We start from the raw sequence: 17,623 nt of genomic DNA, 5'->3' as shown, positions 1-17,623 counted from the left end.
CCGGACTTTCAATATTGCTCCAATTTTTCCAAGACTCCACTAGGTCTGAATTATTTATCACTATATTAAGATTTTCCCGCCCTTGTTCCCTATCCCTTCCTGGTAGCTTCACTTGTCTCTTAAGTAACCCCGCATGGTGCTTTAGGAAAGATCTCTGCTGAGGCACCATCCGATCTTGTACCCCGAGCTCCAGGGGGCCCCTCACCACAGTCCCCTGGCCTGAGAGCTCCTGAGTGAGTTCAGAGGGGGGCCTCAATGTACTTTGCAGGGGGCCCCCCCCTCAACGCTCGTTATGCCACTGCCCAGCAGCTGATATTGTCTTGGTTCCTAACATAAAGCCGTTTTATGGGTTGAAAATTCGTGAGTATCCCTCCGGAATCAAGCCTATTGGCATTTGTGAGTTAACCGTGAGTCTCTAGACCTCATGCTGATGATTCGCCTCACCACTTTCAAATGTCACTAGCTACCACGGGATGCGAGAGCTAAGGGCTTTGTCAATGTTAATGTTTTTAAGCCATGCATATTAGGGTATTTTAATATTTTTTGCATTATGAGTATTATGAAACGTGGCAAATAAATATCAAATTATGCAACCGTGTGGGTCATCAAGAAGTAGCCCTTAATAATATCTTTGAAAAAAGGCTTCCCTCTCATTTTGTCAGAGGGATATGATCTTAAAAGCTACAGATACTAATGACTTGAGGCAAACGTGAATAAACATTTGTGAGGCGATCTTTCGCTAAAGCGTGCCAAACAATATAGTCTGTCTGTGCCTAAGGAGAAGCGTGCTGTTGAAAAACGTATATTTATTTAAGTTACTTAGAGAGTGTGCTGAACTGCTAGCTTTTCTAGTTACCACTACTTTGAGCCAGGGAAAAGGAATAAAGCAATTTTTAAAATCATATAAACTGAAGCCTTTGAGGAGGAGGCAGCAACGATATTCTTTATGCTGAGGTATCACACTTTCTGGTATTTGGCCACAAGATGGCACTTTGGACTCAACTGCCTCTAGAATAAGCACAAAGAAAATATCTTCTGATTATGTGAAACACAGAACTGCAATTGTACATGTAATAGTTGGAAAAGAGCACTATAAATGAATATAATGTAAATGAATTTATATAATGATAACACCTGACGATGCATTCAATAAATTCTGAGTTTTCCAGCATGTACCTCCGGCACAGATAAAGCAGTGTTTGGCTATTAGGGTGATATGGCTGGGTTTGAGATGGCTGGGTGGGAGGGGGAAAGAGGCATCAAGAGACGGAGGACAGAGCGAGTGAAAACACGAGCACTCGTGTAGCGTGCTCAAACACAAAGAAAAAAGTAGCTCCTAAAACTGGAGGAGTGGATGGACACAAGTACTTGGTCCATGCTTTGGGGAAGGGCTAAACACAAGAAATGGCATGACGTTTGCATGCCATGGACAAATGGGGACAAAGGATATGAGAGTGACGATCAGGGTCGGATTGGGATTGAAAATCTGCTCGGGCACACAAAAAAAAATCAACCCCCATTTGCATAATGCCTTTCCTCAAATCACTGCTTCAGCGTAAATGCATTGAAAAGAAGTAGGGGGGGGGTGGGCCTAAAAAATGCACGCATTAGTTTACACTAGTGAAACACACCTGAAAACAATTGAGGCTACTTCTGCTCAGGTCCCCTGCCCCGCTCAGTATGTGCATACTAAATTAAGGGGCCAGCCAGCGAGACAAAGGGAGTGACACCTCTGCCTGTTGCTAAACCGGGGGTGGGGGACCGGCGGTGTTGGTGGCAGGGGGGGTGGTAATGAGCGCCCATCTGCCTGCAGAAAGGCCACTCAGCCACCCACTGGGCCGCTGGCTGTATTCCGAAAATAGAGACACTGCCCAAATCGGCCCCAGAGTGCTCAATAAACCAGCCCACAGCAGGAACTCAGACACCGGCCCCTTGGGCATTGCCCGAGTGCCCGCGTTACCAATCCGAGGCTGGTGACGATAGAGCAAACAAACGGTAGGCCTAAGGGCAGCTGAAGCCCACAGATTGAAAACAACATGTCTCTTTGAGACAGCACATAGGCTATCTAGCCGAGACCTAAAAACATAAATGCTGTGCTAAACCTGCTTCCATGGCAAATTGCTCAATGGAGTGAGTAATTTCATCTTGAATCTAGTTGCCTTAAAACTCATCAAATCTGACTGAGGGTGCCTTATAAACTTGGAGATTCCACCAGTTCACACGTCCTTCTCTTACCCACACTCTGCAGGAAGGCAACTACCGATCCAGCCGGCACTGTACCACTATTGGCCACGGCTGTCACCTTCATCATTGTAGCTGCTAAGGACCCAGCTGTAATACCAGCTCCTGTGAAACCAGCTGCAGCCAATGCAGCAGGGGCAGCAACAGCAGCAATCCCTGTGCAAAAGAGACATGGGCCAATGTTATACGAGCAATCAACGTCACTCCCCTTTACAATGAACTGTGCCAAAACGCCTAAATTCCCCATTATTCCAGTATAAACACATAACTAGCTGTTACTCTAGCTGACCACTGACCTACAGCGCCTCTGCACATTCATTCTACTAATTATACCAGCAAACTTACAGGCACATGCATCAAAGCTTTTTGCGATCGCAAACGGTGCGAATCGCAAAAAACAGCCATTTGCGATCGCAAAATCAGCTTTTGGGATGCATCTAGGGTGAAGGCCCTCGCAATTTGATAATTCGCAAATATTTGCGAATTCTCAAATTATAATTGCATTTAACGAATCGCATTTTGCGATTCCTTAAATGCAATGCATGAAAGTTTTAGAAATAGCGATTTCGCAATTAGGTGGAGCAAATTACCATGAGGTTGAACCTCATGGTAATTTGCGAAAACTTCGAAAAATGCACTTTTGTGCATTTTCAAAGTTTCATGTTGTGCACACACATGCCCTTAGGGCATGTGTGGTACAAAAGGGGTTGGTGATGGACGGAGCTTCTGAATCAATCAGACACTCACACCCAGTCAAGAGATCTGGGTTTAATCCATCACCGTTCTTTAGCCCACTCTGCCACCCCAGTTCAGACATGGCTATATGCAAATCAATCTGACCCTGTGCCTCATGGGAACAGTGCAGTCTTCATTAGCTTTGTTTTCAGTATAAATCTTCAGCAGATTATACAGAAGTTGCCCCACACTGTCATATTTGTCTCAAAGTGCCACCATTTGAATGTTTTTCCTTGTCATCTGTGATCCCTGGTGCTCGAATCACTATTTGCAAAGTAAAAATATGTGGCCTCATTTATGAGGCCCTAGTGGCACTTTTTGTGCCGTTGCAGCGTCACTTTTTTGATGCTCCAGTGGCACAATGTGCCGCAGCATATTTACCAGTCCACTCAAAGCCACTTTACGTGGCTTTTCATGGCCGTGTAAATATGTGCCCCTTTCACACAGAACACTGAGTGAAAGGGACGTTCCATGGGTGTTGCTGTGGGTGTTCCAGTGCAACACTTATGGAATCTGAAGCATCCCCAGATTTACAAAAAATCGAAAACCTGGGAAGGCGTCAGAATCCTACACCTCCCCAGGGGAGGCATAGAAGTGGAACAACGGGGAGAAATACTTTTATTTCTCTTTGTTTTATCCTCTTTCTATGTGTGCGGCACTCGGCAGCACGAATCAAAGAAGAAAATGCCATCAATTATTGTTTTTGTGCAGGAAGGTGTCCCTTCCTACACAAAAACAATCATCCCAGGAATGCACGTGCTCTTGCAAAATGACACAAGTCTATCTGAATTGGCGCACAGCTGCTGTTTGTGCGCCTGTGGTCGTGGGAAGGATAGGAAAGCGCAGTATCTTGTTGATGCAGCGCATTCCTTCCCTTATCTTTTGATGCACAGCAGTGCTGCAGGAAGGCCTGCAGCGCTGCAATGTGTCAAATGTTTGTAAATGAGGCCCATGGCGCCTTGTGGACTTTGGAGCTACCTAGTCTTTTGCTGCTCCTCTGCCTTGTGTCATTTCAACCACTGCAGAAGGCTTTACCATCTAATCCTTCAGTAGGTGAGTCTTCCTTACAAATGAATCCTCTTTAGGCAATTACCCCCACCCCCACTGGTCTTACTTTGCGGTAACCTAACTCCTTCTTGGCCTTGCACCCATAGACATGGCCAGAGTAAAAGGAGCACCTGTGCCTCTCAAAATTTGTATAACCATAATAATAATCTTAAAATTCTGCAAAAACACCAACCTATTGCTCTTTGGTGCCTCTATCACGCCTTGATGGACAAGAACGCCATGAAAGGATACTTGCAGAAAGAGGAAAGGCGTAATACCCTACCTGCACCCACAGCGATGTACGTAAGCGTAGAGTAAAAACAACTGCTTTCCTCTTTCTCCTCCGACGCTAAAAACGAAACACAGAAAAGAGTTGATAATGAATGAAAACTACACTTTTATCATCACAGTCGACTCAGGACCTGATCACAGTTGACCTGCTAAAATCCCACTAAAAGCGGGAGAAAATTGCACGCACCTGCTCCTTTCAGAATAGTCCAGGTTTGCAAATAGGTGAGTGCAGACTTTTTGTGCCTAATTTCACGTTGCCCAACTTGTAATGGAAAATAACATGGTAACAGCGTATGTTACTTCACATACCAATGTGGGTAAAACAGCACATGTGAACAATGTGCCTTTGCGGTTTATGCCAGTTTTCACCTCTCCATTAGCTACAGTTAGCGGTCCCCCACTTAAATCTCCTTTTGGAAGCAAATGGACATTTGTTCCCAAAACAATAATATGAGATCTGTTGTGTTCAGGGCCTTAAGGATTATTGACTTTGAATCTTCCCCATTAACTTCAACATAACACTTTTTAATGGTGTTATGGCAAAGTCAAGTTGAGTCCCAGATGACAGACACTTGGATTCTGCTACCTAAAGCCACTATGGGGGATCAGGTCTTCGGTCTTGTCTCCTGAGGGGGCTGAGCGACTTATCACCTCTTCTTCCGGATGCTATTGAACACCGGCCTGATAACTATTGACCTGTGCATTGCCTGATGCTACTAGCGCTAGGATGCCATCGGGTAGCTATGCGCTTAACAAATGCTGAATATTAATAATGATAATAATATCTCTAGTTTGCTTATGCTGAGTTTGTATCTAGATTGGAATGCATAATCTCCTCTTATCGACCACACACCATGGATAGTTTTTTGCTGAGTTCAAAAGGCATGCAAACAAATGCCACGGACACAGGTATAGCGCTAGTCTACTATTTTTAATCATGAGCAGAATTCTCTTTGGTAATTTGCTCCTCTATTCCTGGTTATAGTAATCTCACACCATGCTGCTTCTACGCCACTGTTCAGTAGAATGCCCTTCTGCTCCTCCCACTTCCTGTACAGTCTCCTCAGACCGGAAGTAGTGTCTATTGTCTCATCTCAGCTGGGGGTCTAGGCTGACTCTACAGCACAGGGCCTAGTACCTCAAAACTACACGGCACTGCACATGTTCTCCTGCTGTTCTGAGTGGCCCACATTGCTGAACACATGCAAATTTACATTCCAGAGCTAGACCGCATGCCGCAGCTAAACTTGCATGTTTATTTGTTAATGTTTGTAATTTTATATAGTGTGGATATGGCCCAGTGGCATCATAGCACTAATTCAAGAGTACAGTTATCAACAATCTTCGCTAGAATATATTTGAGACACAGCACAGGAAAATTGAAAGAACAGGTATTCAAGAGTGTGGGAGTTCACAGATTTATCCCAAGTGCCTTTCAAAGAGAAGAGTCTTACGTTCCTTTTTAAAGGTAGGACAGAATGTGGTCATACAGAGGGCCAGAGGAAGGGCGTTCTACCTTCGTGTGGTGGTTCCCAAGAATGACTGCTTCATGTATTATTTGTGTTTTAAAGTAGGAAGGTCGAAGTGGAAAGGTCGAAGGGGAGGTATTGTGCATTTCTTCCACTGCGTTTTGCGCCTGAAATCAAAACATTTCCAGCTAAGTAGATCGCGAAGAGAAATTCAGATCCTTATGTGTGGTGCATGCAGTTTGAATTTGAGCTCTCCTCTCAATAGGAAGCCATTGGAAGGACATTAGGATAGGTGTGATGTGGTTAAATTTCTTGTGACCAGAAAAAATCAGGCTGCAGAATGTAGAACTTTTCAGAGTGGAGTAGTGTGTGCTTTGGAGCTCATGAAAGGAGGGATTTCCCACTGTCTTGTCTGTAGAGAACCAATGTCTGAACAGCATATTTTAAGTTATGTTACGGAACTGCCTGATCCCTCAGAACAGCCTTAGGTGGAACCCTGTGCTCTTGGCCATGGCTGTGATTTGACTGTAGATTGAGCTTATTGTTGAGGATGAAGCCAAGACACTTGGGGCCTTATTTATAAGGCCTTGCGTCACTTTTACGCCTCTGGTGCATGCTGCGCCATAGTTACAAAGTGGTGCAACTAGGTAGATGAGTCACTTTGTAAACCCCTGCGCCACATTATCCCTGCGCCAGGTATAATGCGTGTAGGGGGGCGTTCCAACGCAAGAAAGGGTCGTAGAAGTGACGTAGTGAAATCTATTAGATTTCACTGCACCACTTCTAGGACATAAATGCATCAATATCTTACGCCTGCCTCATGGCATGCGTAAGGCTGACGCAAGCACATTTAACAAGGGTCGTGCCGACGTGTAATGACCCATAGCTGGAGTGGCGTTACTTTTGTGACACACTCCAGCAAGCGTCATTTTTGTGCCGACAGATTAACTGTAACTCCGTGCGACATGATGTGTTATACTGTAAATATGATGCAACCTTGGTGTCGCAAGGGGGGCGCAATGAAAAGTGATGCATTACTGTTTTCTTGCAGCAATGCGTCACTGTTCATGAATTAGGTCCTTGGTATTCTACACAATGGTGGGTTGGCACTCCAGAGACTATAGAGATTCTATCCATTCGTGTGCACATAGGTAGGATTTCTTTGGAGAAATAAGAAGGAATTCTGTTTTCTCAGGGTTAAGTTTAAGATTTTGAGTTGGCATCCATGTTTGAATTCTTGGCAAGGTCCTGCACCAGGCATAATCTCGTCAAGGGATGAGACCTACAGGCACACCTGCGTACCATCAGCACACAGGGGAAAGAGGATCCCAGAGATATCAAGGGTCTTTTGAAGTGGCATAGACACAACAACAAGATTTTTCCTCCAAATAGCAATCTATTGAAGAACATTTTAGGGCAAAGTATTTGCCAGTTAATGTGTAGCTTTCTGACATTGTTTTGTTATTTCTCTCTGTCAAATAATTTTCAAAATATCTATCAAACCATTTATAAAATATCCACTCTACTTTAGACCTGAATGACAAATGAGATACATGTAATACACCAGCAAATATGCGTAGGGAAAAGGGGATGTTCTCTGGTAATTGCAGTAAAAATGATCTCGCCCACTAACAATTGGACCAATTATGTAAGTGTGTGTGTGTGGACCTACCGACCACAAGGGAGCTGGAAGAGACAAGAAGCAGTGTCACAATGGCCTTCCACTGGTTCCACATGGCGAGTGTTGACTGCGCTCCACAACCTGTGCAGAAAAAGGAAGAGCCCTCAGGATCTATCTCCAGATGAACCTAACAAAGCTTTACAATCTGCCGTCTGACCACAATGTACTATAAAGTAGCCCTACAAAGGAACAAGCAGTGTTTTTCTTGAAGGAACAATAGACTTCGGAGGGCTTCGGCACCCTGGAAGCACAAAGCCTGTGGTTCTTCACTCTCTCGCACCCCGGGGGCAGCTCCTCCCTAGGTGAGTGATGGAGGAGCAGCAAGTGTAACTAGGGCCCTTGAGGGGGAAGTCAGACACTCAAAGGAGAACTGTTCATTCGGTACTCTCATGCTGTATCACATACGATATGTCACGTGACAAAACCATGATATTTACTAACTACCATATTGCAAGGCAAGTGTAGTGTAAATAGATGCAGAGTTAAGGAGAATAAATACACACTTACCATGACTACTGAGTTGTAGGTGATGTAGTGGATGTAATACCTTTTAGTCAACAACATCAACTTTGATATAGTGCCATAGAACTGCTCATTCCCATCTCTCTCCTACAGCAAAAGTACAGACTATCACCCAATTTATCCCATGTACAATGAAAAGGTAACTCGTTATTTGCTTCCTTCTGCAACAGAAAGCTGCCTCCTTTAGCCCCATCTTTAAGGAACAGCCAACTTTAGCCTTTTACTCTTGGGAAAAAGTACGGAGTGGCTTTCAGGCAAAACGTATCCTCCCATCAGATCACCAAGCTGCGAACACTAGCCTTCTTTACAGTACTTCCTCAAGGTGGTAGAATCATATGTTTCATGCAGATGTTTCAAAACCCAACACCTGTCAGCTTTGTGAGTGCTGTGTGTTAAGAGATCTGGGTGCTAAAAGATGTTATGCAGTTTTAGATTCCCCAAAAAGTTAAAGAAATATCCCACAGTATAATCTCACTCTGATTCTAGCGTTTTATAGTGACTCGGCGGGTTAGAACATTTGACCTGACCCTCCTCTTGGGATCTGGGGTTTTACATACACAGATGACGAGATTTTCAAATCCAAGCTATATACGGCTAAATGTTAGCACTGCCCATTAATGCAGAAGAACTTAAAGGACAACATCCATAATCATACAAAGAGGACTGCAAGGGTGCATTCGCCAGACCTATAAAACAGATGAAATCTAAGAAAGACAAACAAGAGCTTGAGAAGTTGTACACTGTGTTGTATTTCAGAAAGCATTGACCAGCCCAATGAAGAGAAGACAGATCTCTCAAGCTGCCCATGCTGCACATCAGTAGCTGATTCACTCTGGCTTTCTTTGCATTCTGGGACTTGTGATCCTGCCTTTAAAATGGTAAAACTACAAACACCAGAAAGCAAAGGATAAGACAAGAAGTGGTTGAGTTTTGAGGTGTTTCTTTATGGCAAGGGAGAAGGTGGTAGAGATGCATATTGATCTGTAATGAGAAATATTTGCATTCTCTGCATTCCAAACCAAAAAGATAATATTCCAGGGCCCCTCTTTATACTTAATGTGCTTTTTAGAATCGTACAAACCTCAACCCTGAGACTAACTTACTAATAATCAATGTTTAAGCAAATTATCCATTTCCTATTCTCCATGCTATGTTGAGGCCAGAACACATGTTGACGATTGTGGGCCTTGGCTAAGGGTCTCTTCAGACTCGGATCTCCCCTCTTTAAATTCTGCTGTGCTGCCTGAATGTGGCGAGGCAGCACAGCTGGGGAGGGGTTAAAGTAATCCAATCCAATCCAATCCAAAAATCTTTATTTCGGCCATTAAGGCCATAAAAGATGCATAAGAAAACATACAACATATTAAAATCAACATTGGTATACATTCATGAACAAATGACAACATTTCTTAACTTTTAAAATCAAGTTTGTAAAGTGCATAGAAAGAGAAGCAGCAACAATACATGTCATTAAAAATAAAATGGGCAATGTAATGGAATGCATTATCGACAAAAACCAAAGGTTACAGTAAGACAGTGGCAAAGGCATTTATCCTATGATGATTTAGCCTTAATCAACTTGGACCTAATGCGCCACATGGCGAAGACATATTTTGAGACTGCAAAAATGATGTGGGGGGAGGAATCAGATTTAAGTATTCTGTAAGATGTTACACAGTTCCTTATTGCCATGTTCCTACATAGGGGCACCAGCCAGTATTTCCTTGGTGACTTGTAGGTGGGGCAAAAAAACAGAACATGGATATCCTCCTCATCACACGAGTTACAGCCGGGGCATAATTTATCCCCTCCAATGGTCCATTTGCTGGTGAAGGATTTGATAGGTAGGGTGCCAAACCGCCACTGTATGAAAAGCTTCCTTGCCATGATCGGGTAGATGAAGTCCATAAAAGTTTCAAACTTATAAGAATTTTTGGATTCGATAAAACAGTGGGTTAGGGTGCCGATGCTGGGAGCAGTCGTGTGAGAGACAAGATTTTGCTCCTTGTATGCTTCCACAAGTCTTTTCCGAGGGACCTTGTTACAGCCTATTTCTGGGGCCACCCATAGCTCTTTGAAACCAAGCCGGAACAATTCTTTTTTAACAAAGGCAAGCCAAGGGATTTTGTCATTGTGGTTTAAGTTCATAACATGCACAAGATCTTGCCTATAGTGACTAAGCTCCTTTGTTGACCAAAGTCTGTGCCAAAATCTTATAGGTTTGGATTCAAGGTCCTCCCTAATGGACGGTAAACCCAAATCTAGACGTAAGGGAAACAGAGGAGTTGCAGTTGGGAGGGCTAGGAGACGCCTCATGAAGTTATTTTCTACACGTACCAACTCAGTTGCAGCTAGGTGTCCCCATAGTTCACTGCCGTAAAGTGCGGCAGAATATGCTTGTGTTTTATATATCTCAACTGCAGGAGCTATAGGCTTGTATGATGAGGTGTTTGTAACCTTTAAAATAGCCCCAGAAAGTTGAGAAAGCCTTATTCGTGAACTTGAGATCTGTGGTCCCCAGGAAAGGTTCTCTTGGAGGGTTACGCCCAGGTACTGAAATATTTTAACCCTCTCTAGAACCGTGGAATTTAGGGATCGATTAGGTCTGGTTGTGGAGGAGGGGTTAAAGATCATATACTTGGTCTTCCCAGCGTTGATCTCAAGTCCATACTGGCTGCAGAAAAGACCGAAACCATCAAGGATTCTCTGAATTCCCATGGGTGATTTGGAAAGCAGGAGGATGTCATCAGCAAACATAATTGCCGGCACCCTCCTGCCTGCCAAAACCAGGGCGTCATTGTCCCTAACGTTAACTAAGTGTGAAATGACACTGTTCACGTAAAGACAAAAAAGAGTAGGGGCAAGGACGCATCCCTGCCTGACCCCCCGGGAAACAGGAAACCTTTTTGACAAAGCTCCACCCCGCCCACATCGTACCTGGGCAAAGTTGCCCTGATGGAGTCTTATTATGGCCTGGAGTAAATTGGTGGGCACTCCCATCTCCTTCAGAACCTCCCAGAGTTTTTTCCGTGGTACCAAATCAAATGCTGACTTCAGGTCTACGAACACCATGAACAATCTCCCGCCCTCGATGGTCACCGATTTCCAGAAAAGGAGGACGAGGCGGAAGATTTGATCCATGGTGGATGTATTTTTCCTGAAGCCAGCCTGGAGGGGACTTAAGATGTCATTTTCCTCCATCCAGTCCAAGAGTTGGTCCAATAAGAGACGGGAATAAATCTTTTGGGGGACATCTATCAGGCTGATCGGCCTGTAGTTGGATGGGAGCAGAGGGCAGCCCTTCTTGAAGATAGGGACTATCTCTGCCCCCAGCCAAGTACAGGGGATCGCCATTCCACCTGTCAGTGAATTGAAAAGAATGTGAAGATAAGGCGCCCAGATCTCAGGGTGGGACCTAAAAAGGTCACCTGGTAATTTATCAAGGCCGGGGGCCTTGAACAACGCTAGACCATCTATTGCGGTGACCACTTCCCCTAGCGTAAACTCCAAGGTGTCTCCAGGAAGGGAAAGGAGTGTTGCAACAACAGCATCAGTATTCTCTAAGGTATCTGCATAGAGTTTACTGAAGTGTTCTTCCCATATGTGTGCTGCTATATTGGGCTCAACTACAGCTTTGGGTTCCCCTGAGCCAGTAGAAACTAAGGACCAGAATCTTCTTAAGTCCTTTGTTAATAGGGCTGCTGAAAGATCCTGCCATCTATCCCAGTCCCAGTCTGACCTCGCACGGGCCATTGTGTCCTTATACTGACGTCGCAGAGCGGCCACCCTGGTTAAAGTAATCTACGCAGGGGCAGCTCCTCCATTAGGGCGGAGGAGCGTCGCCCCACTCCTTTCTCGCACTGTGAGAAAGCAGAAGAGTATGTCTGGTTGGGGGCGGGTGAGTCGGGGAAGAGTGGCTTGCCCAATGCTGTGGGCCCTGACTGTTTGGTCAGCCCAGCACTCTGTCTTTTCTGTATGTAGGCTGCATGCAGCCTACATTGAGAAAATGTCCTTCCCATAGGTGCCCGGCTGGGCGCAGTCCCCACCAATTACAACGCTGCCATTGCAGAGTTGTGAATGACTTAGGGGAGGGAGGCTGCCTGTGGTTGCTTCCTGTTGGGAAAACGCGGGGCCAGGAGCTGATGCAGCGCGTGACCAGGTAAGGTACGTTTTAAATTTTTTTAATTACCCCCCTCCAACCCCTGAAACCGCATTCCCGCACGAGCACCCACCCGCTAGCCATGCCGGCTGCGGCTGAATCTATGTGTGTCCGCAGCTTGATGTAACAAGAGAGGGCTGGTGAAGCATGACCATGGACTACATTTTGAATAATGCGCAGCATCTTAATACACCCTTCCCAGTGGTCCTGGTCCCTGCTACTCAGCCAGTGTGTGAGGTCCCTAGACAGTTGAGAGTGTTTGTGGTTGGATGAGTGTCAGTAGAAGGAATGGGCTGAGCAGCAATTCCACAGCCGCTACAGTAAAGGCACATTCAACCCATCTAACTTTTTTGCGGTGTGGAACCGCTACCTTATACTGTTTCACAGATATCAACGATCTCCTGGGAACATACAAATTTAGGGTGGTCTTCAAATAATTTGAACCCATAGGATGAAGGGTTAAGCACAACGCTTAAAACGCCACTTGTTTCTTTATTGCCAGCCAATGCAGACATCTCAATCCTTCTCTGACTTAGGCATGTTTGGGTACTCCAAGGACCAGGCGAGCTTCTGCATTCTGGATGACTTGGAGCATATTAAAAGAAAATTGATTAATGTTCAAGTGCAGGGCATTGCAGTAGCCTAAACATGAGGTGATGAGTGCGATGACCACTGATGCATCGGAAGCAAAGGTAGGATCTTCTTTTAGATCATAATCATTCAAAACCGAGAGCTCACCGTTTTATTCACCTGGAAATCAAAGGTCAATTTGTTATTGGACCCAACCCCGAGGCTTTTGGCCATCGTCACCGGAATGTGATGAGTAGCACAGTTATCGGGCCCCCAACAATATGTCTAGATGAAGCTCTCTGCTCCAAACACCGTAATCTAATTTTTTCCCATTCAGTTTTAACCAGTTGTCCCTCATCCATCTACTGTTTTCCTGTATAAATACCCTAAACCTGTCCCCTACCTCTTCCCAGTCATCCCGGATGGAAATAATTATCTGTGTGTTATCCGCATTGGATGACATTTGGAATTCAAAATTCAGTATCAACGTACAGGTTAAACAGGGTAGGGCTTAGCAACCACCCTCTAGGAAAACCACATGAAAGCTGAAAAGGGGCTGCTCTAAAATCGCCACAACTTACAGTATTTGCACAGAAAAGAGCAACTCAGCAGCCACATCCTTCAGCCTGACCTGTTGTAACCTTTGCACCAACTAGTATTGAGATATGGGGGCATATTTAAAAGGGCATTGCACCACAGGAACGTCACTTTTAATGACACTCCTGTGGCACAATGCCCTGCTCCATCTTTACCAAGTGTTGTTATGTCACTTTTTGAAGCTTAACACCACTTTGCATTTATGCTACCCTTTCAAGCAGGTATCTGCGTGAAAGGGGAGTGCAATGGGTGGTACAGTGGGCGTTCCACCGGAACACCCTTTGCTTTTCAACGCTGCAGCAGATTTACAAGGAAGTGTAAATCTGTGGCTGTGCCAAAAACTAACGCCATGCAAGAGCAGGCATTAGAATGGCGCTCGAGGAGAAATGCTTTTATTTCTCCTCGATTTTGATTTTTCTATGTGTGCTTCATTCTTCAGCGCACACAGAAAGAGCAAAAAACTATTAATTATTTTTTATGTGCAGGAGGGGCCACCTGCATTGGCACTAGGCAGCTAACTTTAGCGCCAGCGAAAAAAGGGGTGTCGTATTGTAGTAAATACAGCTCATATTTGCATTTTGAGAATGTTGGAGAGCAACTGTTAGAAATAGGTTTTCTGGTTGGCTAGGGTATGCACTTAAGCCAGACAGAATCCACCACTCTAGTCAGCATAAGGGTTTACATGTCTAAAATAACCCCTGCTCACCCCTTTAGTAGTTTGGCACTAGCAGTCAGGCTTATCTCAGAGGCAATGTGTAAAGCATTTGCATATAACATACAGTGAAAAAAATACTAAATGACACCACACTAGTTTTAGAAAAATATCCAATATTTATCTGAGTAAAACAAAACTAAAGTGATAAAAATACACCATACAGCAATTCACAATACCAATAAAGCAAATATAGATGTTACCTACAGTTCCTTGAAGGTGATTGCTCCTTCCGGGGCAACCACAGTGTCGTGAACAACAAACACAACAGTTCTGGCCAACCACGGAGTCGAAGGCCAGCATTAATGTCCGGGAAATCCGTAAAACAGTACCTTTGGAGATGCAAGGCGTCGGACCATGCAATGAGCTCGGGAGGAGCAGAGTGGGTTACTGGATGTCGGTGCAGGAGTCATTAGGCCCTTGAAGTCATACGCGTTGCAGGTCGAACTCCGTGAGTTTGAAGTCAAAAGCACTGGTGTCAGGGCTGCGGTGTGAAGCGGAGTGGTGCGATGTGCGTTGCCCTCAGGTTGCGGTGCAGGCAGCGGTTCAGAGATAGTCGGGTGCAAATCGGGCAGTGCACATTGCGCTCCTGACAGGTCATGGTTCAAGTAGCGACGGCGTCGTTGCTGAAGCGTTATCGACGGTAGGCCCAAGTCTGCGCTGTGAGACGGGGCAATGCAGTGTACTAGGGCGCACAGGTTGTGGTGCAGGCAGCTGCATCGATTTGACGATCTGGAGTTGATGGCGCTGGCTCTGGCATTGGTGGGCCAAGGCTGTGGTGTGGGATGGGGCAGTGCGTCGAGTAACCTACAGGCAGTTCCCCCAAACCAAGATGCAGGCAGCAGCTTCGATGTCAGCTTGAAGCGGCAACATTGGTGAGACCAGGGCTGCGATGCGAAGCAGGTCGAAGCTCTGTGTTCTCCACAAGCAGTGCCCACAGGTCACGGTGCAAGCAGCGGCTCAGTGCGGGCATCAAACAGTGTCGTCGGGGAGACCAGGGTTGTGGTGCGAAATGTAGTGGTGCCCTCTGCGCTGCCTTCAGGTCACAGAGCCGGCAATAGCGTTGTTGATGGCATCAGGTTACCTTTTTCCTCTGTTGCAGCTGAAACATCCAGTTCCAGAAGCAGGTACCCAGAAGATGTAGAATTCTTTGATTTCCCTGAGACTTCCAATAGGAGCTCTGCATCAAGAGATACTTAGAATGCAGAAAGAACAGTCCAGTCCATTCCCTGCCCAAGACAGGGGCAGCAACTGTGGGCCAGCCCAGCAGAGCACACATCAAAATGGTACTCTCTCCTCACAGCTCTTTCATTACTTCTTCCTGGCAGGTTCCTTAGTCCAGCAGTAATCTAAAGTTCTGGGATCAGGCCCCCAATATTTATACCACATTTCCCTTTGAAGTTGTCACAAACAAAGTTTCACTGGCATACATAATCCAATTCTGCCAAGCTCAGGCCAGACCCACTCCAGGGATTGGAGAAAGCATTGTGGAGGACAGACACAGTCCATTCAGGTGCAAGCAACAACTTCTCCCACTACTCTAAATGCAGCCAGGTCTATTCAGCCTAGCTCTGAGTCAGCCAGGAAAGGCAGGACACACCTCAAACCCCGCTTCCCCTCCCTGGTGTCTGTCAAGTGTGAATGAACAAACTAGCCCCTGTCAATCTAAAACCCAGACAGTGAATGCACAACAGGCAGAGGCACATAGACGGTTAGACAAGAAAATATCCACTTTCTAAACACACAATATCAAAATCATATTTACTAAAATATGTATTTTTAAATCCTGAGTTCAGGAAGCCTAAACTCCATTTCTCTATCTTGTCCCAATGGAAAGTTATGCTTGTAAGATCTTACAAAGCAACTCCCATGTAAGCCTATGAGACAGATAGCCTTCCTGTAGTGAACAACAAAATACACAGTCTTTTTCTATCAGGACATGTTTATCACACCAGTACATGTCCTACCTTTCACATAGCCTGCCCCCTGCCCATGGAGGTACCTTGGGCCTACCCGAGGGGTGTCATACAGGTAAAAAAGGGAAGGTTTGGGGCTTTGAAGTAGGTGCGCTTGCCAGGTCAATATGGCAGTAAAAACTGTGCGTAGACACTGCAGTGGCAGGTCTGAGACACCTTTAAAAGGCTGCCTGTGTGGGTGGCACAATCAGTGCTGCAGGCCCACTAGCAGCATTTAATGTAGAGACCCTGGGCACACACAGGTCACTGTACTATGGACTTAGTAGTGAATCAAATAAGCCAAACATGGACACAATTTGCATGGAGAGCATGTGCACTTTAGCACTGAATAGCAGTGGTAGAGTGCCCAGAGTCCTAATACCGACAAAAACAAGGTCAAAAACAGGAGGACAAAAAGCAAAACGCCTGAAAAAGCCAAATCTAACAGCGACACTAACAGATTTGGCGCAGCTGTGCGTTCCAACATTTTCTAATACATATGCCCCATGGTGTCAAAGGCTGCTGACAGGTCAAGTAAAACAAGGATGACTGTTCCTCCTTGACCAACGTGCCTAGGGATTGAATCTGTCATAGCAATAAGTGCCTATTCAGTGCTATAATTCTTCCTGACCCCCGTTCTGCGAAGGGCCCAGGAGCTCATGCTCGTGGAGATATTTGGCAAGTTCTTGGTTTATTTGTTTATTCAAAATTTTCAGAGGTGAAGGCAACAGAGAAATTGGATGCTGATTTTTCAAGTCCGAGGCGGTCTCCATCCAGCTTCTTCTTTAGAGGGATAACAACTGCCTCCTTCCATATCTGAGGGTCTGTCCTGATCTCCAGGACCTCGGAGTAATTTTTATACACAGAATAATTTAACTTGCGTTTTTTAATTTGTGGCATGTGCATTACAATTTATAATACAGTTACCTGTAGGAGAAATGTCACCAAAATAGTTATGCAATCTTTTTTCTTGTTATCACAGGTACCTGTGAAAAAAGACTGCTTACCTCGCAAACCATCATCATCTGTACGGTGCTACCCTCCTTTCACTCATATTCACACACCAAACAAACAAATGCCTCACCTGGCCTTCAGTGGAAATATCCGCTGAGAGAGGTAGGCGCCCGGCGGACAAGCGCCCACTCCCAGCCTGCACACACTGCCCCTGCACCCACCTCAGAAATGAACCCGCTGCGTGACGTGTCTGACTCGAGGCAGGACAGTCAGGAGAGGGGTCGTAGGCAGAGTGCTGAAGTAGATCCGGTCACAGCGGGCAAAGCAGTGGATGTTGCGAGAGCGAGAGGGTGGATGTCTTTTTATGTGTGGTTCCTCCTCGCCACCGCCCCACCCACCGGCGGCAGAAGCACACTCAGGATTCCCTCATTAATCTACCGCGCCCAGCAATAAGTTTCGTTTCTCCGCTGCGCTGCGCACCGTCTGTTTCGTTTCATTTGGTGGAGCCTTGTTTACCTCTGTTCCTTGGACCTCCACCTGAGGCGAGGAGGAGCAAGGCTAGTGCTAGACGCAACAATGGTAAATCAGCTGCCAGGCCCGGCTACCCCTCACTGACATAGATGAGTGGTGTTGTAGTATTGGTTCGCTTCTGTTAGCTCTAGGCCACATAATAAAAGAGTGCATGTTTAT

The 17,623-nt window shown here is 45.6% G+C and overlaps 1 protein-coding gene across 2 annotated transcripts in view; it reads right to left on the bottom strand.

Moving 5' to 3' along the window:
* LOC147733036 (interferon alpha-inducible protein 27-like protein 1) overlaps window positions 1–17,332 on the bottom strand; it is a 66,264-nt gene extending 48,932 nt beyond the window's left edge. Inside the window, exons 1-4 of one of the 2 annotated variants that reach the window (XM_086957596.1) lie at window positions 17,155–17,332; window positions 7,456–7,545; window positions 4,307–4,372; window positions 2,236–2,397 (exon numbers count right to left, since the gene is read on the bottom strand). In XM_086957596.1, the coding sequence (XP_086813722.1) occupies window positions 2,236–2,397; window positions 4,307–4,372; window positions 7,456–7,519 (292 nt within the window). In that variant the 5' untranslated portion in view covers window positions 7,520–7,545; window positions 17,155–17,332. Of the gene's footprint in view, window positions 1–2,235; window positions 2,398–4,306; window positions 4,373–7,455; window positions 7,546–17,063 lie in introns of both variants that reach the window. The other variant, XM_086957595.1, reaches the window with a different exon arrangement.
* Between the last annotated feature and the right edge of the window lie 291 nt (window positions 17,333–17,623).

This window comes from Lissotriton vulgaris, chromosome 2_1 (genome assembly GCF_964263255.1).
Source record: "Lissotriton vulgaris chromosome 2_1, aLisVul1.2, whole genome shotgun sequence".
Classification (NCBI taxonomy): domain Eukaryota; kingdom Metazoa; phylum Chordata; class Amphibia; order Caudata; family Salamandridae; genus Lissotriton; species Lissotriton vulgaris.
This window is presented reverse-complemented; position numbering and strand designations above follow the sequence as displayed.